The sequence below is a fragment of the Protopterus annectens genome, chromosome 14.part0, assembly GCF_019279795.1.
Source record: "Protopterus annectens isolate FY-2018-M chromosome 14.part0, PAN1.0, whole genome shotgun sequence".
Classification (NCBI taxonomy): Eukaryota; Metazoa; Chordata; order Ceratodontiformes; family Protopteridae; genus Protopterus; species Protopterus annectens.
Genome location: NC_056748.1, coordinates 18478999 through 18506498, shown reverse-complemented (window position 1 = coordinate 18506498; position 27500 = coordinate 18478999). Strand labels below are relative to the sequence as shown.

Below are 27500 nucleotides of genomic sequence, written 5' to 3'. Positions count from 1 at the left end.
AAAGCCCTACCACCTTCAGCAAAGGGCCTCATAATACTCCAGGGTTTGTGTTATTGACATAATAAATTACATCCTGTCAGGCATTCTTGCTTGCTGAAAATGGTCTGGTGAGTGTTTTTCCTGAAGACAAAATAGCAGTGTTTTTTTACAGTGCACACACAGAAAGACAAAGACTATAGATCGTGACAGATTTGGAATTATAAGATCTTCATCGTGACTGTGCTTTATGTGATCATTTGGAAATTTAACACTGATGGAAGGCAGAAAGATTAAAACTGCTAAATGGATGCAACCTTTTTTTGTAAAATAAATAAGACTGTCATAAAAATTCAATTATTTCATTCCTTTAAGAATGGTTTAATTCTGGACAACTAGAAATTTGCTAAAATATTTTTCCTTTTCAAATGCACTATTGGTTTATTGTACAAACTTGACACTGTCTCTCAAAAACCTTTCCTTATGGCAAATACTTTCCAAAGCTTATATGTTTAATGTTGCATTCATATTGAAACTATATCAGTCGTTAACTTGATGAATGTTTCATTTCAGAATGCTTTAGTTATAAGTAATCCTATCAAACTGATTTTAAGTTTCTAAAAGTATCATTTTGTTACAGAATTAAACAATGCTAGGTAGTAGACTAACTAAACTGGCTTTATAGAGGTTTTGAGGGTAAATAAAAATGTTATGACAGACTTTAAAATGAATTGGTCTGTGACAAGAAAATTCATGTAAAAGCAGTGTGCAGAAATGAAAAATCCAGAGTACTAGAGCAACTACATAAATTTTGCATATATAGTTTTGATCCCTGTACCTTGGACAACAGTAGTAGCTTTTAGTTGAGCTATAAATTCCTAACATATATTATATGTTATATGACAAAATGTCTATGTAACATATTATTTATCAGATTAATACCACTATTAAATTTGATTACATCTTTGCTTTCATTCAGTTAAATCAGACATATAGGCTTGTAAAGTACAATATATTTTTCTCTCGGATCCTTTATTGCATGTGTGATACATATCTTTGAATATGTTAAAGTCTGTTTACAGGAAGCATATGTTTCCTGGAAGCAGTCAGACCAAATGGAGCCTGGAAACACATCCACAGTATGTCAGTTGTTTATAATCCTGACAGTCATCCAATTTTTAAATGGTATCAGTAGTAAAGAAATATATTTAGAAAAGTGAATAAATATAACTGTTTTTTAAGAATTTGTACTTAGATATATAAAATTATAATTCACAATTACAAAAATGGCTCAGCTGCAAAAACTAAAAATTGTCTTTCAGAAAGGCAGTTTAGCAGAATATTAGGAGTAGGATAGAGAAATATGATTTGTTCCTCACTTCTGAGAGAGAAGTGGAGAAACCTGGATAATTATAGTATGCCAGATACTTTATATAATTTAATTAATGTAAAATAATAAATACCAAATAAATATTAAAATATTTTAACATATATTTTTATATTTAAAAATAAATATAAGATCATATTATTAATATAATATTAATTTATATAAGATATGTTGTAGAAGAAGAAGGCTAAACTATATTTAAAAAAAATTACCTGTCAAGAAAATGAAAAAGACAAACGGCAGTAACTGAATTGAAATTCATGAATTATTGTGAGCCTGTAAAGAACCTGTCATCTGTTTACCATTAACTTCTCACAAGGGTTTACTATCTTGCAGAGATTATAGGTGCTTAGGTTACTGAGCTGAATAATTCAGTTGCTTGATTTATTAACAATAGTCTGTAGTATAAGAAATTATCAAACTAGTGGTAGACTGTTAAGAGAAGCATACCTAACTTTACCAAAAACTATGGATATATGCAGAGTAAGTCTTATTACAAGTGCACATTTACAAGAATTAACTGAGGAATGGAGGTGTGCAGGATACAGTATGATTCAAAAATGCAAAAAGAATGCATTGTGACATTAACTGAGATGAAAAAAAAAACAAGATGCACAAAGTATGATGCAGGTAAATTTAAAGTGTTTTTGTACAGTTGAAGTTATTTACACAAAAGAAAGAAAGAAATGCCCTGTATTTTTTTGCAGCTATGGCAGAAAGAATCCGTTTTCAAATATGTGTAAAAAAAAAATACAAGTGTAGTAAAATATACATGTTGAACGAAACTTGAAAATGAGCTAATCATTGGCACTATTAAATTAAAAAGTTTAATAAAAGTGAAATCTAAAATGCATCAGTAACAATGAGACATGAATGCCAGTCAGACAGTTGGCAAAAATGTCCTGTGACTTAATTAAATCTTGAATTTAAACTAGATGTAACTGGAGAGTGGACTTTTCTTCTGAAAAACACTTTTGAAGAATTGGAACTAAAATAAACAGTGCAAAGCCCTTGGGTCAGAACTATTAATATGTGAATATAAATACAAAACATACAAGATACTGTTTCATGACAAAGCCCTTGAGACATCTAAGTTACTTAACAGTCTGTGTAGCATGGCTTGTAGGATGATAGAAATGATAAAAATAATTCACAGTGTGCATGGCAAACAGAGAAGGTTTTGCTGTATACATTCAAGAATAGTAACATACTTGCAAAAACATTTTAAATGCTGCGGCTCTTTTGTCTTGCCCTTAACCCATTAAACTGTCTTCTTATTGGATTAGTTCATTGCTACAGTTTGGCTCCCAGAATCCAATGAAGTGTAAAGACTTCTCATCATCTTTTTTTGTGGATGATTTAAACTGTATAGTTCATTAGATGAGGAATTGAAAGCACAACAGCAAGTAGTCAAAACTTCCTCAGATATAAGAATGCCATTTGGTTTTGATAAATGTTCAAATGCAGCCTTTAAAGCAGTAAATCTACAGCACCAAGAAAATAACAATCTGGGACAAGAATGTGATATAAAATAAACTGAGCAATAGGGAGTGTATAAATACTTGGGAATTGATGAAGGATTGACAATAAAACATGAACAAAACATGAACAAAACATGAACAAATGCAAGTACAATTTAGTAAGGAATATTTTTGAAGACTAAAATTATTACTAAAAGCAGCTCTGACATTTAGGAACAAGTCTAAGATATAATTTACCCTTCCTGTTCTAACTTACAGTTTTGAGGTGACTGACTGGCCCCAAAAATATGCTGGATCTGTTGGATAGGAAAACAAGAAAAATGCTTCATACTTATCAAATGGTTTATAAAAATGAGTGTATACCAATATTATATATTCCCCATTCTGAATGAGGTATGTGTCTTCTTTAAATTGATTGCATGTATAGATTTGCAGTTATAGGACCGCATGCAAATTCGCTGACCTCACAAGGTCCAAACATAGAGACAATTTTAAACATGAGAACAGGTTTAAGATAACTTTAGTTTAGCAGAAGCAATCTGTGTCAAGTGGGAATGGAAATCAAACCAGAAGTAGATAAAAATCAGGCAGCAATTGAATGTGCCAAAAAAAAGGAAAGACTATAAGGTGAAGGATCAAATGAGAAGGCAAGAAATGTGGAAAATGCATAAATATAGTTGCAAGTACATAAACTTCTGACACAACCTCATGTTGATCAGGATTTAATGTAGGAATGGATAAAGATAGGTGAATTGAAACCAAAAGACGAAAGGTTAATATTGGTGGCCCAAGATATTGGACTAGATACATGTGGGTTTACAAAGTCCATTGAACATGTCAGAGAAACTGACAAATGCAGGTTTTGTAAAACAGAATTGGAAACAGTCACACATCTTGTTGCTGGGTGTGATACACTAAAGGTAAAAGGCCTGTATACTGAAAGGCATAATAATGTGGCAGGACTGTTGCAATGGGGACTTTGCAGTCATTATAATATTGAAGTAGCTGAGAAGCATTGGAAACATGAGTTACAAAGCATTATAGAAAATGATTAAGTTTATATCACATGGGATCACCCATTACCACCAGTTCAAAAAATAGATGAGAGAAAACCAGATACAGTAATTCAGGAAAAGCAGACAAAGTTGGCATTTTTCATTGAAATTACTATACATGGTGATTATAGTGTCTTTTATGTACAGAGAGACACAAAGACATAAAAAGCCAGGATTTGCAGGCAGAAATGAGGTCAATGTAGAAGAAGGATACCCAGTCATTTCCAGTAGTAGTAGGAACAATGGGTTTTGTAGAAGTGAATTTACAGCTGTATTTATATATTCTACTGATACATGCACCTTTATATGAATTGCAGGAGGAGTCATTTCTGGGCACATTGTAGGTGCTGCAGAGAGTGCTTTTGGCTAACATCAAAGACTGAAGCAATATTAATTACATGAACTTTAATCATAATTTGACTTAGGACTGGGGTCTATTTCTGTCATGGTATTAGAAACCCAAACGACTTGGTGAAATTAAACCAAGAGGGAAGCCATAGCAGTTACATCCTTCATACTTGCACTGATTTATTTGGAGAATTTGGGAGTTGTCCAGGAGAATAACCTATATAGATAAATATTGATGCTCAGCTTGTGTTACACTATTTTCATGTGTAGAACTGATCAGGAATTAAAGTGAATAGAAAATTTAGATTTAATTAAGAAAGAATTAAAACATAAAGAATGGGTCAATAATAAGGCTACTGTTGCAAAGCAAAACAAGATGCATATTTGCATTGGTCCACAAGATTAGAATAAAGTGGTTAAAAGATATTAATTCTATTTTTTATAGTTAAAAAATAGTTTCAGAAAGCATCATTTTCAGCACTGGATGCCTGTCAGTGATGCCAGTAATTAAAGTTAAATTGAGAATATTTACTGTACCATCAGGAAGATACAGATTCCTTAGACTTCTGTTTCTGTATCTCATCAATGCCTACAGTATTCCAGATAGGTGCTGCACAAATAATTGAAGGCTGGGTAGTATTATAAACATAATAGATGACCTACTAGTGTGGGGGTTAGAACAAGAAGAACATGAGACACGATTGTCAAGGTATGTAGGAGCAAATGTAAAATAAAACTGACAAGTCTGAAATACAAACGCCATTTTCTAATATCAAATGGACTGAAACCAATACAGAAAATAAGAAGTTGCTGACATACTAAAGCCAGGAGACAAGAAGGTACTGCAGAGATGTCCAGGACAACTTCAGTATCTTGCAAAGTTTGCACCCTATATTTCTGAGAATACTATGCCTCTAAGGAAGTTATCAGAACAACTACCAGCCAGGGAGTTATGAGCAATAAATAGGTTTAACTCACTCGGGCCTAAAGCAACTTCTTTGTATACTTCCAATTCACACCCATACCTCCTCATGGTATGCAGACATTTGTTGGGGTCTGTCTTTAACTCAGTGATTTACCAGCTAATAATAGAACTGGAAAGTGCAAGGAGTTATTAACAAAATGGCACTACGATTAGCAGTCTTTGGTGTCCTGGAATGGATAAATTAGTCTTTGCCATTTATTAGTTATATTTTCATATTTATGCTCATATATTCATATCTGAGAGACCTACATTTTATTGAGGTATAAAACTGGAAAATGGACGGATGGATGGATGGTGTGAAACACCAATGTGGGAGACAGGACAATTCACCGAAAATGCTAGTTTATATCACACTATATTGAAATCTTGCTAGTTTTTGTTATAATTATGAAAATAAGCAATGTTTCCATATATAATTTAAACTTCAGAAACCAAGTGGCTTACAGACTGTTGCATATTAGGTTAAACCTTAGATGTTGTTGAAGAAAACTGTCTTTAAAATATGCACTACTAGTTGCACATCTCGAAAGATATCCTGTATTATTAGTATTGCTTTTACAATTAAACATATGTTTTCATATTTCTGTAAATATTCAATAAACATAGAGAAATTTCTTGTTGTTATGTGAAAGCTTATGTCTAGTTAAAAATGTTCTAATAATATATGTCGAGTTTGTACAGTTTTCAAGATATGAACATTTGTTTGTGAAACTTTAGAAAACACATAATTTGGGGTTTGTGTGCTTTATAATATATTATACAATGACTGGCCATTAATATTCAAAAACGAACATGCTTATTGGCCAGCCCAACCAGTTTGCCCATTGTAAGTCCAAGAATATACCAACGGAAAAAGGTCCAGTCACCCAAACTTTTTCCCATTAATATATATCGTAATTTTTTACTTTTCTTTCTTTTTTTTTTTTTGCTCAAAAAAGAAAATGGAAGAACTCATATGAATGAGGGAGATGGTGCAGACAAAAATAAGAGTATAATCAGGTACGTTCTGAAAAACTAAAGAAACTTACTTGATTATCCTTTTATTTTGTTTGTCCCGGCTCTCCTGAACATAAAAAGTCTCCCAATTTCTTTTTTTTTTTTTTCAATTAAAAGAAAAAGGCAATGGAGCTCTTCCTTTCTCCATTGCTAACTTTGCACAGCATTGATGTACTGTGTAAGTATGGGAGCACAAGTCCCCATACGCATGCACAGTACATTGGAAAAAGCCCCAGGACACCAGAAAAATGTGGAAGGGCACCACAGAGGCATTATACAAGGACATTAACTAAGAAAAGTAAGTCTTTTTTTCTTAAGTAATGTCATTGTATAAGCCGCGGTGGTACAGCATTAGCATTGTTGCCTCACAGCAAGAGGTTCTCCTGTTCGATTCTCGGCTGGAGTGCCTTCTGTGTGGAGTCTGCATGTCCTCCCCGCGGTCAAATGGCCTCCAAAAGACATGCGTGAATGGCCATCGGGCTGGCAACTCGGCACCATAAAAATCGACTGCCAATCATTAGCGGACCAGAGTTCTGCTGTGGTGACCCCTACCGGGAAAAGCCGAAAAGACAAATAATGTCATTGTATAATAGCAGTAACCCACAGCTTCACCCTCATGACCAAACCACACCAACTGTGGTTAAATCCAACATTACTCACACCAATGCCACGGGTTATTGCTTAATTGCAATATTTGTGGAAAAGACTATGAATGCGCTATTCACATGAAAAACATTTCTTACTGATGACATTGGTGTTTTTACAGTTTAATAGCTTTTATTTAAAAAAATACATTTGTATATCTAATGCTTTTTAAGTTATTTTTTTGGAAAATACTCTGGAATGCAAAATGTTTGTAGGCTGTTAGAGGTGTGACATTCCACACCCCATAGATATTAATGAGTTAAAATGTATATGAAGCTAGTTATAGATAACACCAGTGTTAACATGCCATGCTATAATTAAGCTAGATATATTATAAGTAGGTGCCAGTCAGAATGGTGTAGGAAATGTGAACTTACAAGAAAATTGACTAAGTGCTGCTGGGTCAAGAGCATTTACATATGTGCAAAAGTAGAAATCATCAGGTGTAAATGGAACTGTTAGTGGTAGTATATGGATATGAGAAATTTCATGAATATGCCTATTGTAAAGAAGTTCAAGTAGAGACAGATCATAAGCTGTTGCAATACATGTTCAGTTTTTGTACATAGCACCTCCAAGTCTGGAGAAGATGTTACTTATTCTACAGAAGTATTTATTGAAAGTGAAACACAGACTAGGCAAGGAATTAAACAAAGCAGATATGTTTTACGGAGCATAGTTACTAGAAACCCTTTAAGCAACTGCTAGATAAAGAACTGGATCTTATATGTGTGCTCTTCCAATTAAGAATAACAGAAGACAGTGGAAAAACTCCAGAAATGTGTTGACACTAACTTAGAAATGCATTTACTGAAAGACATTACTGTGAGATGTTGGGCTGAAGAAGAGTCATCAGTAAGGAAATAAATGCATTTTTCTTTTAATTAATAAATACGTTCTGTCTAATGTTTAGCATTTAGGTTGACAAAATAATAGCTGCTTAATCAACTGAGTAAACAAAACATGCTTGATAAAATTTACAGAGATAGGCTCGGACAGAAATGGAAATGTTAGTAATGCTGCACAGATATGAGAAATGAGTGTAGTAAAGATGTTTAGCTGGAAACAGACCACAGTCCCTTGCAATACATAGTCAAAAGTCTTTTCCCATATTTTACAAAGCACATCCAAGACTGCAAATCAAATATAATATGAAGCTGAAATCAGGCCAGACAAGCATCTACATATTGTAGATATGTTGAGTAAAACAGACCAGCATAAATAGTTGCAGGACAAAGAACTATAAAATGAATTTCAGAGATGTACTCACACTGATTTAGGACTGTGGCTACTGAAAGATGTTACACAAATGATAACTTGGATAAAAATATTCAGGAAAGAAAAATTCATTCATTTTCTTTCAGTCAAGAAATGAGTTATTCCTAATCTTATCTGACAAAGTAATTGTTCCAAATCAATTGAGAAAGCAAATGCTTGAAGGAGTATTTGTATCACGTGTGAATAGTAAAGTCCAAAGACGGAGTAGCAAATATAATGTCTTTATCAAGAATGTCATCTCAAAGCAAGTAATCCACAGCATGGGCACTGGAACCATAGACCAAGGGGGTATGAGCTCCCTCCCACTCTTACAGTTGCATATTGACAATTGCAGGCAGTCCTCGGGTTACGGACATCTGACATGCGGACAACCTATAGATAAGAACGGGCTGCCGCAATGTTGGAAATAACATAAAAAAATTTAAATCCTTAACTTTGCCCAAATGTGTGTGCATGTGTGTGTGTGAGCGAATGCAGGTACGAATGAGGAAGTGACTCTGTGTGTGTGTGTGTGTGTGTGTGTGTGTGTGTGTGTGTGTGTGTGTGTGTGTGTGTGTGTGTGTGTGTGTGTGTGTGTGTGTGTCTGTGTGAGAGAGATGTGTGAGTGAATGCAGGTATGAATGAGGAAGTGACTGTGTGTGTGTGTGTGTGTGTGTGTGTGTGTGTGTGTGTGTCTGTGTGTGTCTGTGTGTGTGTGTGTGTGTGTGTGTGTGTGTGTGTGTGTGTGTGTGTGTGTGTGTGTGTGTGTCTGTGTGTGTGTGTATGTGTATGTGTGTCTGTGTGTGTGTGTGTGTCTGTGTGTGTGTGTGTGTCTGTGTGTGTGTGTGTGTGTGTATTGCTCTTTTTAGATTACTAAGTGCCCCTCTCACCCTCCACCCCCCAACCTTCAACAGCTTCCTGCACCTCTGATCAGAGTTGTGCCATGTGCAATACACCCCTTTATAACAACTTAAGGAAGAGATGAAAGTATATTTATTACCAAATCATCCATGCAGTATAATACGAGTAGAGTTCTTTCAGTTTGAAGAAGCTATATGTGTTGTCTGTGTTTATTATTATTATTCCAAGTTCCCTGAAATAATTACATTAATAGACACCAGTACAAATGTGATGATTATATCACAGTCTCTTTTCTTAAGATAGATATGACAACATCAGGGATCCCCTAACAGAGGTCCATAACGACAAAAGTCAAGGATTCAGTAGGTATGGACATGAATAAGAATTCTGATATACAGTATTTCATCAGTTCATGATATGCTCACTCCAATGTACAAATAGGAAGAGCTATCCAAACAGTGGAAAAATCTCAAAAAACAGTAGTTGCAATATTTATAAGGAGTGTCGTATCACAGTTTTGAAATGTAGATATAGTCCATTGTAAGGGCTCAGAATATAATTAAAAATCTGATTACCTACTTCAGCTATATTGTTGTTGCCTGAAAATCAGCATAAAGTAAAGGAAATGCTCGAGAAAAATCAGGAGAGGAGAGGAGGGACATACTGAGCCCAATTCCAGAAAAAATGCTTTAAGTGGTCACTTACACCAAGAGCAAGTCTTTTAGAATCTGGCCCTGGTGTAAGCTTGTTTATAAATAGGCCTTACACTGAAGAAAGTCACTTACACTGAGAGCAAGTCTTGTAGAATTCAAATTATCTTACACTGAGAGTAACTCTTTTAGAATGTGGCCCACTGCTATGATACCAAGTGGAGGAGCTTACAAAAGTTGCTGGTAAGAAATATACTTAGGGTATAGAAAGCATGTAAAAGTCTGCAGGCTGAAGATGAGCTAATTAGTAAAGCAGCCAAAACAAGATACTTGTGAGCAAATGGAAAATTGCACAGAAGAAATTACAGGCAAGTTTAAAAGGCAAGTAGATCAAAATCAATGGCTTCAGGAAAAAGTGCAGCTAAAAGTGTCACAAACAGTCCTATTGCAAGAAAATAGACACTGCAAGACCCATAATAGATACAAGTTGCAGAAAGAGACTCCTGAAGTTGCATCTACAAGAAAACTGTACTGCAGCAGAAACTACCCCAAAAGAAAGCTCGGATATCCAGTGTAAATTACTGTTAACTGTAGAAGGCCAATAAAGAAACTAGACAGCTATACTGACTATTATACTGACTATTGCAGAGCTAAATGCTTCTGTGACTGAAATGTTATTTATTAATATTGTCTGTTGAATTTATTCAAATGTTTAGTTTTTGGAGTAAATAGTATATAATATGCTTAGAATAATATTACTGTTAAATGTAAATAAATGTAATGCAAGTTATCTCATGTGCAAGCTGTTATGAGCTGAGGAGATGTTGAACATCTCTTCTTTTTATATACTGATGTTAAGTTCAAGCCCCTTCAAATTATTTATCAACTTTAATAATAAAGAATCCAGACTTCAATGGAAGGAATGACAGATGTATTCAAAACATTGTTCATGGTTTCAAAACTAAAAAAAAAACTCCATACTAGATGTAGCTTTACTGTATGTCTGAGCTAAAGTGAGATGAGGGAGGCCTTCCAGAATGAGCTGTGTAAAAAAAAATAGCCAAATGTACTTTTCTATGAAAGGTTTACTCCTGGCAGGGTGCTTTAGTTACGTTCTAGGTTGCTTACCACTTTAATACCTAAGATACAATGCTCTCTCTTTCTTATGTTAAGAACTCACTATATAACTGTCATTTTATTGCACATTTGAATCTTTGATACATTTACATAGTTTTAGAAGCTTTGTACAGTTTTTAATGTAAAGTGTTTTTAGGCAGTTATTCATTAGATTTCCATTTCATGGTTTCATTCTCATTTTCTGCGTAAGAAAGTCTTAGTAGCTAACTATACAATTACTAAATCAGAACAACTTCTTGCACTTTTCCCAGGAAAGGGTCTCACTACTATCTAATGCAAACTTTATGTTGAAAAGGTGTATACCTTTTAAGAGTACATTGTGGAGGTGTGGTTGCAACAGGCATGTCTGAAGCAGAGGTGCAGGTTAAGGTTCATCATTGTTTTGGTCATCATAAAAAGTGCAGGTACATGTTTTTCAGTCACGTTCTCTACATAAATTGGCTGTCTCTGACAGAAAAATAATTGAACTTCCATACTGCTCAAGGTATATTTTATCTCCTTTCCAAGTTGACAAAATAGTTTTGTCTGTGTGCCTCTGGCTTTAATTTGATTGGCACGTCTCCTATTGAATACCATGTATATTAAAATCTTGCTTTAGTGATTGCATATGAAATAACAGAGATCATGGAATATGTATCCATCTACTTTGAGTGAGCATGACTTAAAAGTTAATTTTTCCCAAGAAATGGATCAGCATAATCCATGTAGAGTCCTGACTGTAGCTATGGAGATCATTCTAAAGGTGAATTTTGAGGAGTATTTTTTTCCATTGGCATTCATCACATACACACACACACACACACACACACACACACACATTTATAATTTACTATTTCTCATGCTATGGCTACTTGTACCATTCCGAGGGAGAATTTCTCATATGGTCTGAGCAATGCTAGATTACCATGCATATGCTCTTATTCAACCTTTATTCTAAGTTTTCCAAGATGAGCTTGATATACTGTTTCTAGTATTATGTAACAGTCTTACAGATGAATTATGACCGTAGGCCCCACAATTTCCAGTCACTTCTGACACCTAATGATATCCTTCTTGAATAGTACTATATATACAATACAGAGTTGTTTTATGTGAGCCTTTCAGACAGAATTTCATCTCTGGCATTTCAGTGTTTAATTTCCTCACTGTATTCTGTCTCACATTTCATAATGTGTTAACAAGTATATCCAAATTTGTTGGCATTTCTAAAAAATGTAAACTACTCAGTGCATCAGGATTAATAAGATGCTTTCATTTTAACATCGGATCTGTTAATTAACTATAGATTTCTTTTTTTCCTAGTCTAAAATAACTATAATTGTCTATGTTCTGTCATGTAAGCTGAGGTCATTACCTTTAATTATTATCAAAAGTAATGTTTCCTTTTGTTCCCTATCAGTAACTTTCACGTAATCAGTTGATATGTGTATGATGTCTTATAGAAATTTTCAACACAAGATCAATAAGTTGCAAAAGTGAGTTGGCCAAAGTTCTCTAGTTCAGTCCATTTATCAGGGTTATTCTATGTCCAGTGTTAAATTAGTAATTTGTAGTCTTCCCTTAATTTTGCATTTTTTTTTATTTAGCCTTTGACTGTGTTTGTCCTACTAGGCTAGAAGCCTCTTTTAGGAGACACCCAAGGTGGTATTTATACACTGGGGAAAATGTAGCCAGGGCATAGGAGAACTTCTCTACTCTTTGCATTGTGTGAGAGAAGGCTTTTGCTGCCGAACTTCCTGTTTCTTTTCTTGGTGTGGAGGCAGCTAGGAGAAACTGTGCAGTAATGTATGGAGAATAGAGTTGTTCTGTTGATGATAGTAGTGAGGTTCTATCAGTTGGAGAGAAAAATGTTGAAAACTGAGTGGATAGTACAAATAGCATCCAGCTAACTTTAAACTTCAGGATTTTGAAGAAATTGTTTTAACTGAAATTGCTTCTGGAGGTTTGCCTGATGAAAAACTGGTTGATTTGTTGAACAAAGGTGATCCTGGAGAACAGTCTGAGATTTCTTGGTCAAATATAATGGAAAAAGTTTTCAGAATGGACAGTAAATTGGACAGAAAGGAAATGAGTCGAGAGTTGGATGGACATAAGATTACAGGTGGGATATAATCTGGAAAATCGTATGATGATGCATTTCGAAGAATGAAAGGTACTGTGAACTTTATTAAAAAGAAAAAAAATGGGTTGTCTAGAAAAAAAATAAGAAAGAAGAAATTATTGACAGATGTTTTGTGTGGGATAATTTAGTGTTACCTTTGAGTTTTGAAGCAAAAGATATTAGATTTTTTATTCATTTGGGGAAAGAGACACTTTGCAGCCTAACTTTTGAGGCTGAAGACTTACTGGAAATAATTTTTTGTTTAATTGCGAAAGAAAGGACTGTTAGTTGTGGCATTAATTTATATTTTCTATATAAGGGATTCAATTAAAACAAGTGTTAAATGATGTTAAAATTATTTTTATTTAAGTGTTATTCAGTTTCTGATATTGTGAAAGTTAAATATGAGAGGGATTGAGGGTGGGAAGTTAATATTTAAGAATATGAAAAAGATGTGATAAAGCATTTACCTAGTGTTATATATGTAAGTGGTGGTAGAGGAATAATTAGCTATATGGGATAGCTGAAAACATGTATTTTCTTTTTTGTGGGGATTTTCAATCATATGGTAATTGAGTGTACAAAAATGAAATGTAATCAATGAACGGAAAAAGGTTATGTGATGAATGTGTGAAAAGAACTATAGAATATGTAAAAGGGAAGGGCATTTTGGTTTGATTGTAAAAAGAATAAGCAATATAAAATTGAGCAAAATGATGAAGAAAGTGCTGTAATGTCTGAATGTAATGAGGTAATAGGGAAAAGGGGGAAATGTGTTAATGAAAAAGAGGATGAAATAATAAAAGATGACTTAAATAAAAATATTATATTTTAGGATGATGAAGGTAACAGCACTGAGAGTGTTGAAAATGGAGAAGAAAGTGATATGATAGATGTTTGTGAAGAAAAGTGTAAAGAATTTTAGGAAAAGAACTTCGATAGGTGCTAGGGTAAGGGCGAGGAAAAGAAAATGTAAAAATACATCAACAAAGATTAAAAATAAAAGTAAGGAGTAGTTTTAGATGTGTTTCAGTTAATGAAAATAGTGAGAAATATTATACCGAGTATCAAGGAGTAGTTGTACATAAAGTCAGAAAAAATATTAATTTGGGGAAAGAATAAAAAATAAGAAAATGAAAATGTAAAATATTTCCTTTAAACTTAAAAAAAAAAAATAAGGAAAAGTAATAATTTTAGAATGCTTTTAGTAAATATGAATAAGAAGAGGGATAATTGAATGTGAAATAGATTATTTTGTACTATCAGAAGGTTTAGGTATGGCAGATGAATCAGTAGAGACAGTTTTTTTTGGATCATTTAACAATATGGATGGAGGTGATGGAAGAAAGAGAGTATATTGAAATAAGAAGGTGAATAAAACAAATAAATGAGAAATTATGGGATATATTTGGAGAGTGGGAAGCATTGCAGTTATAGAAGGATCATATAACCATGAAGGGCTTTTACAAAATGTGATCTCAGTGGTGGATTGAATTGAAAAAGAAGTATAAAAGTTTTTTTTTTCAATGGCAGATGTAAGAAAAGACAGAGTGAAGTATGGAAATATGTATAGACATGGATTGGAGAATTTAGAAAGTATTATGATATAGAAAAGAAAATATATATAAAAGAAATTAAGAAAAAGTAGGACATTGCTGTTTAAGCAGTGATATTATTTACAAGGGAGAAGGGAGGTGGTGTCTGCATATTTGGGTAAAATAGTTGCTGTGTCTTTCAGCTTTTCCCGGTTAGGGGTCACCACAGCGGAACTCCGGTCCGTTAATGATTGGTAGTTGATTTTTACTTGCCGAGTTACCAGCCCTGATGCACAACCTTCAACGAAGGTACACCCATTCACGCATGTCTCCACGCAGAAGACGCTCTAGCTGAGAATCGAACCGGACAGCATCTTACTGTGAGGCGACAACGCTACCGCAGCCTTGGGTAAAATAGTAATGGAGGATAATGGTATAATGAAGGAAATGAAAAATGTATAGGGGTAAAACAACACAAGAACGACTTATGAATATTGTAGTACAGTATGTAAAAATATGTAAGAGTAAAAATAAAATAAAATGGAAAGTAAAAAGAAATTGAGAACAAGGTATAGATGAATTTGAAAAATAAATTGCTATTAATGAATTGGATGAAGTACTTAGCCAAATAAATGTTAGTTCACTATTAGGTCCAGATGGTATTGGGTATAAAATGTACAAGAAATTAAGGGAATGGCAGAGAGTATTTTCAATGAATGGTTGAAGGAATGTTTTGTTTATGAAGAATTATGTAGTGGGATCTTAAAATTTGTATCGAAGAAGGAGGAAAATAATTAATTTAAAATGGAGACCCATCATAATAAATAATGCAAATTATAACATTTTTATGAGAATAGTACATAGAAGAATAGAAGGATGATGGACATTATTGAATAAACTAAATGAGGCATAAAAGGGAAAGGATACCAGGAATTATTATTGGCGGTTCAAGAAATTGTGGATATTACAAGTAAAAGGGAATATGTGAAATTTATGTTAGGTGATATTAGTAAGGCACTTGATACAATAGGACATAATGCTTTCTGGGATGTTATGGAAAAGTATGGAATAGATAATAGAATTAGGAGTGTGTATATGAGTGTACCAAAGTAATAGAATGAGCATGTCAGTGAATGGGTAGTTGAATAAAGATGTATGCATGAACTGTGGTATAAGACAAGGATGTCCCATGAGTGGGATATTGTTTGCATTAGTAATAATGAGATAGTGAAGTAGCTTGTAAAATGAAAGATGCTACCTATGGATGCAAAAGGAAGTGGTGATTCCAGTAGTTTTTAACATGCAGATTATATAGTTGTGGTTGCTAAGAATACAGTATGGATGAGGGGAGTGTTTTGCCTGAATGGATGTTAAAGGAAATGGGAATGACCTTGAATAAAGAAAAAAAAAAAGAGTTTGGGTGATGTAAAAATTGGAGGGGTGTATTTTTCAATGAATGAAGTGTCTTTGTTATGGATAACATTTGGGAAGTATGATGTAGTTGTAAAACAGTGGGAAGGTTTGATAGAGGAAATGAAAGAAATATGTCTTATGTGGTTGATGACTTGTACATTAGCAGTGAAAAGAGGTGTGTTGTATATGAGTGAAGATTGGGGGGGGGTTATTAAATCTAATTGTTTACTCTGCTTGTTTAAACCTGTATAGAATATTAAAGTGGGTAAATGAAAAGAATGAGAAATTAATAGTGAAATTGTTTAAATATAAGTATAAAAATGTTGGTGAGATGATACGACTAAGAAAAAGAGAATTTTTAATTTCTTCATTTACATAATCTTTATTAAGAGAAATGCTAACATGGAAAATGAAAATTGATGATATAGAGAAGAAGAAAAGGGTGTGGTATAATAATGGGTCGAAGCAATATTATTATTATTATTATTATTATTATTATGTAAATCCTTCAGAAAATTTTAACAGAAGAAGTGATAAAATGTATTTATTTATTTATTTATTTTACATTTGTTAACCGGGATAGTCCAGCTGGATACATGTCCATTTTCAGTGGAGGCCCGGGGAGAAAAGCTCCAAAGAGACAATTTTTTACAGTACATAAGGACACCAAGCAAAGCTCCAAAGAGACAAATTTTTACAGTACATAAAGACACACTTGGGTATATATCTCATCTAGATCCATAAGGGTATCTAGTTATTGACACTTATAGGTATAAGCAACAGATACTAATAGGTATAGTCTAAGTATACAAATAAGTATAAAATAAGCCATTAAAGTAAGGGGAAAGTAGTGTACTAAGCTGTAGAGTGCCAGGATTTCCTGAGTGACTGGTAATAAATAAGTTACCAGTAAAGGGGAATAAGCCATATAAAAAGAAAATTAAAAGAGTGTGTTTTTTGAGGTAGGAAGAGACAACAGAGCATGTTTTTTGAAATGTAAAAGCGTGCATAAACTTTGGGAAAAGTTGTTTATCAGAATATTAGTGATGTAAACAGTATAGTTATTAATACAATTATTTATGGATATGGTAAAACCGAGAAGAAAGAATACATGAGAGGGGTAGATAGTTTATTTCATGTAATATGGGTTATTTGAAATGTAAGACTGAATGAAATTTTGTTTAATGGGAAATGGATTTTGGTTGATATATTGAGAAAAATTAGATTATGGTTGTGGAAGAAGGAGTGGGTTCCTATTATGGAAGAAGAAGAATAATGATGATGGTATACTGGAATTTGTAGATCTGTACTTGTAAATATGTAGATTTTGTAAATATGTAAGTAATGTTTTATATTGTGTTAATTAAAGGACCCCTAGTCCTTTGATAGGTGAAGTGGGGTCTTTTCCAGCCACCTGAGCTACCACCAACTCAAGCACATGGGATGTCATCTGAAGAACAACATACTCAGGAGTACTCCATCTCCACCTTATTCTGTACTGCAGTGTTAGCAATCAGTTGACCTGGTGTGGTAATAGAAATCCAGCCTTCTGAACAAAAGATGAGTGTGTTACCTGTTACATCACTGACATGTCTAAAAGGAATGGGTACATTTTCTACAGGCTTATGATATCCATGGTATCTGAAAAGATGTCTCGTTTTGGCATCATGTTCTTTTCTTTTCTTTTCTTTTCTGTTCTGTTCAGGGAAAGCTGCATAGTACAGTTGCTTAGTCTTTTCCTACAATTGTTTTATTGCCAACTTTTTAGTGTAAATTCCTTTTAGTTTTCTTTTTAGTTATACAGACTTTTGTTTTGTGATTAATTCTACCACAGGTATAACACATTTGCCTTTGAAGTTCACACTGAAAAAGTGTGTGCTACTTAGCCCAACACTTATAACAAGTTCATGTTGTTTTGAGTGAGTCCTCCACTTGTTTATTCTCTTACATGGATGCATATGTCTGTACTTTGTTTTATTTGCAGACTTTGTTCATTCATATTCAGTGCCTGCACCATCAACTGTGTACCTAAGTATTTTCAAATATTAGGCTACTTTGTGATGATAGGCTTAATTGTATATTTTTTTATTTATTTTTTTATTTTATTTTTATTTTACATTTGTTGACCGGGCTAGTCCAGCTGGATATATGTGCATTTTCAGTGGAGGCCCGGGGAGAAAAGCTCCACAAATTACAACAACATAAAAGGTCAAGACAAAGACAATAACAGTATAATTTGGTACATAAGTTTTAACAATTATAGTACAAGCCTAAGATTATATATTTTATATTTCAGTAGGAAAAAGGAAAAATTTATCTAAGAATAGATGAATAAGACTAATACATTTGTATTAGAAATGGTGTAGTACAAATCTTTATAATATATTACAAAATTAGATACACCTAGTAATTTATGATAAGAGATACTGAGGTCTCACAAAAACCTAAGAAAGAAAAACACTAGAGATCAATAGATAGAGTATAGAAGAACAGCAAACAAGGATGGATTTCTAGTGTTATTTAACACATAGGTTGTGATACTATATGAAGGTGTTTGATCATTCCACTGTATATACTTATTTACATGAGAAAAAATCCTAAGGAAGGTTAAGCTCACTAAAAATTAGTGAGACAACACAAGATCATAATAGGCTAGGAATTGTGGTTGTCTAGTTAATAGTTAGGTACTTAGTCTGGGTTAACACAGGGGCATAGCCAGTGTGATTTGAGGTAGGGTTTAAGCTTGCTTTTAAATAAGCTGACAGAGGATATTGAGGTTAGCTGGCTTGGGAGGATGTTCCAGGCTTTACCTACTGTATTGGAGAACAAGGTGTCACCAGCTAAGTTGTTGTTGTTCAGCAATGTGATTTAAAAAGAAAACAGCATTTGAATTCAAACTGAAGATGAAGATATCTGCACTGATGTAAAAAAAATCTTGGGAGGTTAATGCTTGCTTTTAAATTATCATAATTATTCTAAATACAGTTCTGTCTACCTGTCTGTGAGTATTTGCTATTTCCATAATAATACTTTTAAGCTAATGTTCTTAATTCATCGACATAATCTAAAATTCTTTCATGAATCTTCATATGACACAAGTGAAATTATCTTTGTATTTTATCACTAGATTCAAGGTTAAAATTATTTGATAATACATTTATCAGTTGCAAGTATGTCTTTGCACTTCCATTAATAGGTGATAGGAGGGTCATAATTAAACTGTGGCTTTCAAGTCAATTAACAGAAATGGCTGCATTGGTCGGTCTCGCTCTCTCTCTCTCTGTGTCCCCATCTTTATTTGTAATGCCCCTGGCAATACACACCAGTGCCATTCTTTTGCATTAACCTCCCAAGATTTTTTTTTACATCAGTGCAGATATCTTCATCTTCAGTTTGAATTCAAATGCTGTTTTCTTTTTAAATCACATTGCTGAAACAGCTAAAACTGTGATTTATTGAAATAAAGTCTAGTCCAAACATCCTAAAAAGATGTGACCACTTTAAGAAATCTAGGCCTCTGTAGAAGTAGTAACAATAATAAGAACAGTATTACGTGTCTGCTGAGTGGTAGTGAGTAACCAAAATGGGGAAGGCTTCTGTAACAATTTTATGGAAATTAATCATTGTATTTCACAACAGAAACTTTTTAGTTTTTTCAATGTTTACCAACTTTGCTAACCATTTAATAGCCAAGATATTGCAGAAAATAAAGTGATATTACATGCACAAATCCAATAATTCTGATTTTGGGGGTTCTGTAGAGTTGTGCCTTTTTGTTCAATATGTCTCTTTTCTGGACTTGGACTCAACACTGTAAAGTACATATGGGTTTTGAAGTTTGCAGTTGATTGTAAAACTGGATATCTTACTGCCTACCCATACTATGAATAATACATGCAAGTAATGCTTAATGCTATTAGCAGCTGGAGAAGTGACATGAAATACACCAAGTCCAACCAGAATGTTATCATTCCATTGTTCATGGAATAAAAGTCTGACTTTCTGTCATAAGGCACATATGTGCCTTAAACATAACAGTGTGTGTGTTCAGAGAATGTGTTTTCCTCTCTATAGAATGATCCCTGTACTGACACATAATAAAAGCAGATTTTTAGCTTTTTTTTTCTTTCTGCAGCATTTCTCTGCTATTCAGTTTCTTTAGTATACAGCATGCTTAGTTTGAATGAAGTCTTACTTTTTTGTTAGATATTTATTTCCTTAACCAGCACATTAAAGATTTTGGCCCAGGAAAAGCCCATATAGCAAGGTGTTTGCAGCTTATTTTTCCCTTCATGCTAAGCTTATAACCCTACTGAGTCCCCTTCTCTACCCCTCTCTCTGGAGTTATAAACCTACTGAGCTTTTAGAAATCCAGCCTGTTTAATAATATGGTCTTACTGTGAAGACAACTGAAATTAGGGACAGAAAGTGGCTAAATGAAGAGATACACTAATCATACTTTTCACAGGATCTGATTTAAACATTGGCTTGCAAATGAAGAGAAGTCTATTACAATGTGTCTAAAATATGAGAAAGAACACAAACCAGAGTATCACTGTACAAGCATTTCATAAAACATGCACAGAGATTCTTAAAGTAAGCAGCAATTCTGAATATCACTGCCTTTCTAGTAAAATGCAAAGACAATATTATATGAGAATTGCAGGCTGTGATAATTTCAACTTTGGAAGACATATGTAAAAGACAGAGCTTAGTCGAACAAAGAAAGTCATATATTACTATGCCTTCCCCTGTCAAATAATTTTGAATTAGAACCATACCTCATGTGGAGTTGATAATGCAGAGAATATTGAGATAAAATAAAAAGGACATTTGTGATATCTAGCTTTACTGGTCCTTTAACAGAGTTGGGAATTTATGTAAGTAATAGTCTAAATTTTTCCCCAGTGCAAAAGAAGTGTAAAAAAATGCCTTATGATACTTAAACACTAGAGTGGTCTAGTAGAATTCATGGAGCCAAAGTTAACTTCTGAACTATGTATTTAAATGATTTCAATGAGTATGGATTTGGATGCTATTGATATTCTGGCTGAAAGTGAGGACACATTCTTGAAACAGTAGGATAGTGGAGAATGGAGTGTGGGTGTGTATAAAATGACCCAGTTAGGGATGTACATTTCAAAGACTGTTGAGCTTCTGTGCATTTTGGAAAATTATTGAGCTTCTGTGCATTTTCAAGGAATGTTGATTTTATGTACATTTTCAAGGAATGTTGACTTTCTGTGAATGTTGAATTTTAAGGGAAGAAAGTTTAATGTTGCTCATAATGTCTGTTTTCAGTGTGTAACTGTTTTGTTTAGCAAATGACCATCATCAGTGTTTGTGCTATAAACTGTAAAAGCAATGTTAGTAGCACAACAGGCAATATACTTGCCTTTGGTATGGAAAGCTGTGGGATTTACTCCCACACCATGTACATGAAGTGCTGATATTGAAGTGCCTCCTTTAAGGGGGGGTGGGGGTGCTGCACTCCTGAGTGTATCCTCCTTTGGATGAGATGCCTAGTAACTATGAACCAGTTTTGTCATTCCCTATTGCAATATTACCAGTTTACCATTTTTAAATGTAACATGGGTAGTTTATTCTTCAAGGGCAGCAAGCACTGAATTTGTACTTGAAACACTGAAAACCTCTTCAGCAGTTATATATCTCTTTAATGTGGAATTATTCACATGACTGTTACTTCTGCAGAGATTGTGTGTATTGACTGATATTGGTAAACTGTAATGACAGAAGTTTGAGTGGCCTTTTGTTGTTGAAATTTTCTGTAATGTGTAGTTTTGTCCTTGTTAGTTCATACATTTTGTTTCATTGCTACTGGAAAAAATGTTCAAATCTACAAATTTAAAACACACTCTAACAAGTGGTGCTATATTACACAAGGAATATAATTTAATGCAATCAGGATGGTGCATCAAGAAACACATATGTATGCTTGCTCCAAAAAATGTGTGCAAGGGGCCCATTGTTTAAAACCAGCCCAAAGGTAAACTTAACCTACCACTGGCCAGATGCATTTTCTATGAATGTGGGTTTCAATGCCATTTCAATGAATGTGAGTTTCAAGGGCAGAGAAACTTACTGTTCAAGCTAAGTCTGTTTTTACTGTGAGGCTGCATTGTTTTGTTTAGCAAATGGCTATCATTTTTTGTGCTATAGAATTTCAAATAAAAGTTTTAATTATCTCTAATCATTGTAGGAGTAAAGAAAAGAGTATGTACACTGACTGCTTTTTGAACAATGTTTATGGTAAGTGGAGAAAAATAGCCAAGTAAAGGGACACTGGAATGACTGGGGGTTGCTACCAGGGGTGGGGGACTCCTGTGTGTTGGGGGACCCTGATCCATTACCTTGCCTAGGGCCCCATCTGACCATGATACAGCTGTGGACATACTGCTGGCATTTTTAACATTCTTATGAAAACAAGCAGTCAGTCTTTTTGGATAGATTAAACGAAATGTCAGAGGAAGACTCAGGAAGCTGAGATCAAACTCAATGGCAGACAGGAAGAATAAAGGTCAAGACTGAGGCCTTCAGATCTTTCAACAAAATCTAACAGAAAAAGCAGGGAAAGGTTGCTATATTTAGATAATTCTAAACTGTTACAGCAAAGTTAAATGTAGTGGTACTAGATTATTCCAGATTTTCATAACTAGTGAAAAAAAATCTGATACATGCCCAACTCATACACTTACCTCTTTGTCTCACTGTCAACTTTTGTACTGATTTTTAATTCACCCAATATTTTCCTTCATTCCTGCCTATTTCCCATGTTTGTATGAAATTATTACATTCCATAACCCCATTTATCATATTTTTGTCACATATTTTCATCCTAGAATGACTGCTGGTTGCAAACATAGGTTTTTGGTTTATCTAAGATTTTATTTAACATCTTCATTGTAAACTCTGCCCCATTTAAATTTACTGTTAATGGGTCACTTCACATTATACTGGCTCTGTAACTGCATTTCCTCTGTCCCAGAAGTAGTACCTCACCCTATTGGCTTTTAAAACCAAAGGCAGACTGTCTATTCATTCTGTCCAGCACTGAATAAATTGCATGCACGTTTTATTTCTGTGTGGCCATGCTCTTTACCTCTGTGTCTTTATTGTTATAGCTATGAGACATACTTGAGTGTTATATACATTCCGAATAATTATGTGCTGTTGCTTTATACTTATTGATTTTTGTGTTTATTAGATGTGCATCTAATGAAAGTACAAGTCATTAGCATCGTCTGAAGTTTATAAAAGAAATGGCATTTGTACTGTATGTGTAGCATAAAAGAATTACGAGATACTAGGTGTTTTATGGTTACCTATGAACATGTGCACATTTTCTATATTTTTGTTAACAGTTTATAATCCAAACAACTTACAAGAATTTGATTAATGCCTAGTAAAAGCTGAATAACCTTTGAAATGACACTGATATGATAACATTTACCATGCATATAAAGAGAAATATAAGGACTGTGTACCCTACTAGGTCAGGTCATTTGTAGTCCTTGTAATACAGGTGCAGATTCTTGATTTGTTACCCAGCCAAAAGGACCTTCCCTCTTTTATATTTTCCTTTATGCTTACTCTGTTTATTCCTCACTTTTATAATTTTTTGTACCTCATCCCTTCATCCTGGTTTCAAAGAAATAAAGTGCTGATGTCACTTAAACTTAAGAAGGATGCAAACAACATGCAGTTACACACATGATCACTAGAGAAAGAATGAAATATATGTAACTGTGAGAAGCTGTTGTGAAGTATAACGATTACTGTATAACTTGAGAGGGCCTAAATAAGTAAGGCAGTGGGATGGTTAAAGTCTATCCAAGTAGGCAGCTGAAATTTGAATACAGTGCTATAAGAAAATTATTCCCTGAGTAGTTATATTGCAGGGTCACTGGATTAGTAAATCTGTACTTATGCTCTGCACAGTTTTCTATAAAGCAGATACATTAGAAACATTACCTTTGGAGTACAGGTAGAAATGGTTTACCTTCATTTGTGCGTATTGCACAAGGGCAAACAGCAATTATCCAGACTACAGTTCGCAAACGCCAAACGGAAAAAGGATCGAATGTGCAATGAGTGAATGCACATTGACATTCGCTCATTGCACATTCGACATTTTGGGGCGGATTGCCCTATAGTGGGGATCGGGAAATGGTCCCTTTTCCCACTGTAGTGCGATCTCAGAGTTAGAATATTAAAGTAGGTGGGTGCAGGGGGGCTTGCCCCCCTGCTTTAAAGCTTATTACATTTTTTATTCAACATTAATGTTCGAAAATCAGCGAGTCTGCTTTTCGATTTGCTGATTTTTGAACATTACAAACTGTCGCTGTTTTCACTTTTGTGGTTACGAGTCGCTCATATGAGCATTTGCACCGCTGTGATTTGGCTTTGTAAAGGTAAACTGGCAAAAAGTATTGGGTATCCAATAAGACTGTTGTTTGCCAGCTATGAAGTTCTTTTTGTTGGTAGTGTGAGTCACCATTTTATTTTGTTGTGTCCTATAATCTATAAATCATTATTGGTCAGAGAATACAAAATCATGGCTGCTTTTTTGCTGTGTGGGATGACATCTCCTTAACCCCTAACTATGGATACAAAGATCATGTGTAAACGTAATAGGTGTTAAGCCTTTACAATTGTTGATAAAGAAATCTGGAATCATTCTGAGCTTTTCTTTCTCTCACTGACATGCAGATAAACTCCTGTGACCAGAATCTGAACCGGTGCTGCGAACTTGTTGAACTGACATCAAAGGTTCAAGGCCAGCTTTTCACAATCCTCAGCCAAACAGCCAGTGAAGGTAGTGAGGCTTCCACTGTACTTACTTGTAGTTCATAATGTGACATGCTTGTATTTTGTTAGCCATATGTACCAAAGTAAACTTCTGAAAGTCTTACAAAAGGATTTAAAATTTAAGTTACTATATTATTGAGATGCATTTTTTTGTCTTTCTGCTTTAGGTGGTCACTATGCAGGTGTAGAAACTTTAAAATCTCGCTTTCTACCATGGTTGGGAACTAGTTTTTCGATCTCTGCAGTAGCAGTGTCTCCTGATACAAGCCTTTCCTTGATGCAGGTAGGTGAATGTTTCAGAAAAATGTCATCTTTAGTATTATGAGCTAACAGGGTAATTACCTGAGTATTAGTTTTAATAAGTATGAGAGGCATCACTCAAGAATGCCAAAAGCAAAAGTATGTAATACACAACTTATGGTCTGAAGTAACATAGCTACATATCCCCATGATGTAACTGAAGTGGGGAAATGAATGCATACTTCCCCCACCACTAGCAAAATAAATAGACTCAATACAGCAAACTTATAAACCCATTTTTGTATTTTATTATTGTGTTCCTTCTGAGTATTAACCCAAGACTGGGAACATTAATGGCTTTATTGCAACTCAAATACAGTTACCTTTGTTGAATGTGTACAAAATAAATTTAGAAAAAAGAACCTCCAGGAAAATATTCTGAAGCACTGGTTATTCTATTTTTAAGCCTTCATTTAAAATTATGGGTGAAATCCTTAAACAAAAAAGGGGGGTTCAGGTATGAGCCAGAATAAAGTTGGGGTTCCACAGGCTGATGTGGATTTCAGCTAAGACTTCCACTGAGTTGATATAAACTACCTGGCAGAAAAACTAAAAGTTTCTTCTTTGGCATCAGACCTGAAATCTTGGTAATACTATGTGCAATAGTTCATTTGGATCTGGCTAACATGATTGGTCAAATCAAGCCTGTATAACCCTGATATTCAAATCCTTTTGGGGACAAATGTCTTATTGGAAACTATTAGATACAAGACGGTGGTTCTTCATGGCTTACATGACAATTGGATGGTTGCAGGTGTGACCTTTTGAGAATTAGGCTTGGTATTATCCTCCAGAATCTGGTCTGCTGGTATATCCTGAGCCGTAACTATCAGTCCGGTATAATTTATCATGTGGCAGTCCACTCCTCAGAAGTGACAAGGAACAATGCATGACAAACACTGCAGGAGATAAGAATCTGGATCGGAAATGGACTGAAATAATTAGTCTGCCCCTTCAGGAAGGCTGACATGTATAAGTATGTGACTGTGGTACATTGCATACTGTATACTTTATGCAGCTGGTACTAAGAGTAGTTGTAAAAATGTAGAGAAGAAGTGGCTGAAATAGGTACTTGCTTGGTGACCTTCACTTTTATAATTATACCCTTCATTATCTATCATGATTAACTTATGGCTTTCCCTCTGACTTGTAGAATATCATGGGGCTGCCGTCTTTATTGGAGGATGGAGTGGTCATCCATTCTTCTTTGGATGCTATGCCAGTTATTCAGCATTCTAGAAGTACACATTTGGCTGTATGGTCTATCAGCAAAGCTACGTTGCAGTGTAGTTAGGGTTAGACCTTTCTGGATGTGGGTATTATGAAATTCAACTATTTACACATCACATAAGTATATTAGAGAATCTGACTGTAGCAGTTTGTCCTGGCTTCTACTTAGGTTTCTCTACCATGGACGCGGCTCAAGTTGGATACATTGCCCATTCAGTAAGCTGTAGCATGGCTGAGTAAACTTTTCAATTATTTCCTCTTACAGTATGTAATACTGAAGTACAACATTATGAATAATTTTGTTTCAGTAGTCAGTTATACACATGACGTTTAATGCCTTTTGCTCATCACTGTAGTACAAGGGGATGATCAGAATGGGAATTAGTATGACAAGGAACTCGGTATCATAGGTTCATAGGTGCTCAAAAGGCTAATGATCTGTTAGGATCTTACAAAGTCTAGCCTTACATTCCCATGATAGTTTTTAGCCCTTATAGTTGGCATATAAATAATCCAGGCTTGGCAGAACAAGGATATGTTGGGATATTTACATGTTTTCCCTATCCATGAGGGTCAGGGGAGCTTGACTGGGGGTGAATTTCCAGTCATCCCATCAATTCATTCAAATTACATAGAGCAAGGGAATTACTTTCTTTATGTGAAGTGGAAGATGGTTTCATAGAAGCTGTAACATGTTCTGCATATTTTAAAAAAGAGATTGTTTTTTTTAGTTATGAAGTGTGACCATTCTATTTGTGACAAATGCTGGAGTGATACATACCAAAACGGGAATTATTATAGTCAATGAGAGGCCCAATGAGTTCTGAGTGCAGCGGGAGAAGGAAATCAAGAGAGGAACTGAAAGACATTCGGTTAACTGACACTAGCAGAGGATCCATTTGACAGAAGGGTGATAAATGCAGTCTGTCAAAACGAGAAAGTAAATATTTTGATGTTGACTTGAAGAGAATATCACACATAGACAACCTAATATGCTCAACTGAAGAGGTAAATTCTATAAAATTACAAATAAATTAATGGGCATTTAACTCTGAGCAAGGTTACTATGTAATTTCCTATTCTATATATTTTATCGGAGGAGGAGCAAGTTGTCTATATTGACAGACGGTATGGTGCTAGCATTATTGACCCGGCATCTTTGAAAACACTGTCATAAAATGTGGACTTAACTGGAGATCATTTAATGTATAATACCATATTTCTACTATGCAACATGATAAATCAGTCTTGCACCCTGTAATGTTTTATCCAGGAATTGTCATAACAGCAAGTGAACAGCAAAACTGAGCAAAT

General features: G+C 34.4%; 1 protein-coding gene across 1 annotated transcript in view; it reads left to right on the top strand.

Annotated features, from left to right (window-relative positions):
- Positions 1 to 27500, top strand: part of SPATA18 (spermatogenesis associated 18) — a 460841-nt gene that overhangs the window by 100987 nt on the left and 332354 nt on the right. Inside the window, exons 2-3 of the mRNA XM_044055719.1 lie at positions 24558 to 24663; positions 24824 to 24939. Of these exons, the coding sequence (XP_043911654.1) occupies positions 24558 to 24663; positions 24824 to 24939 (222 nt within the window). The remainder of the gene's footprint in view (positions 1 to 24557; positions 24664 to 24823; positions 24940 to 27500) is intronic.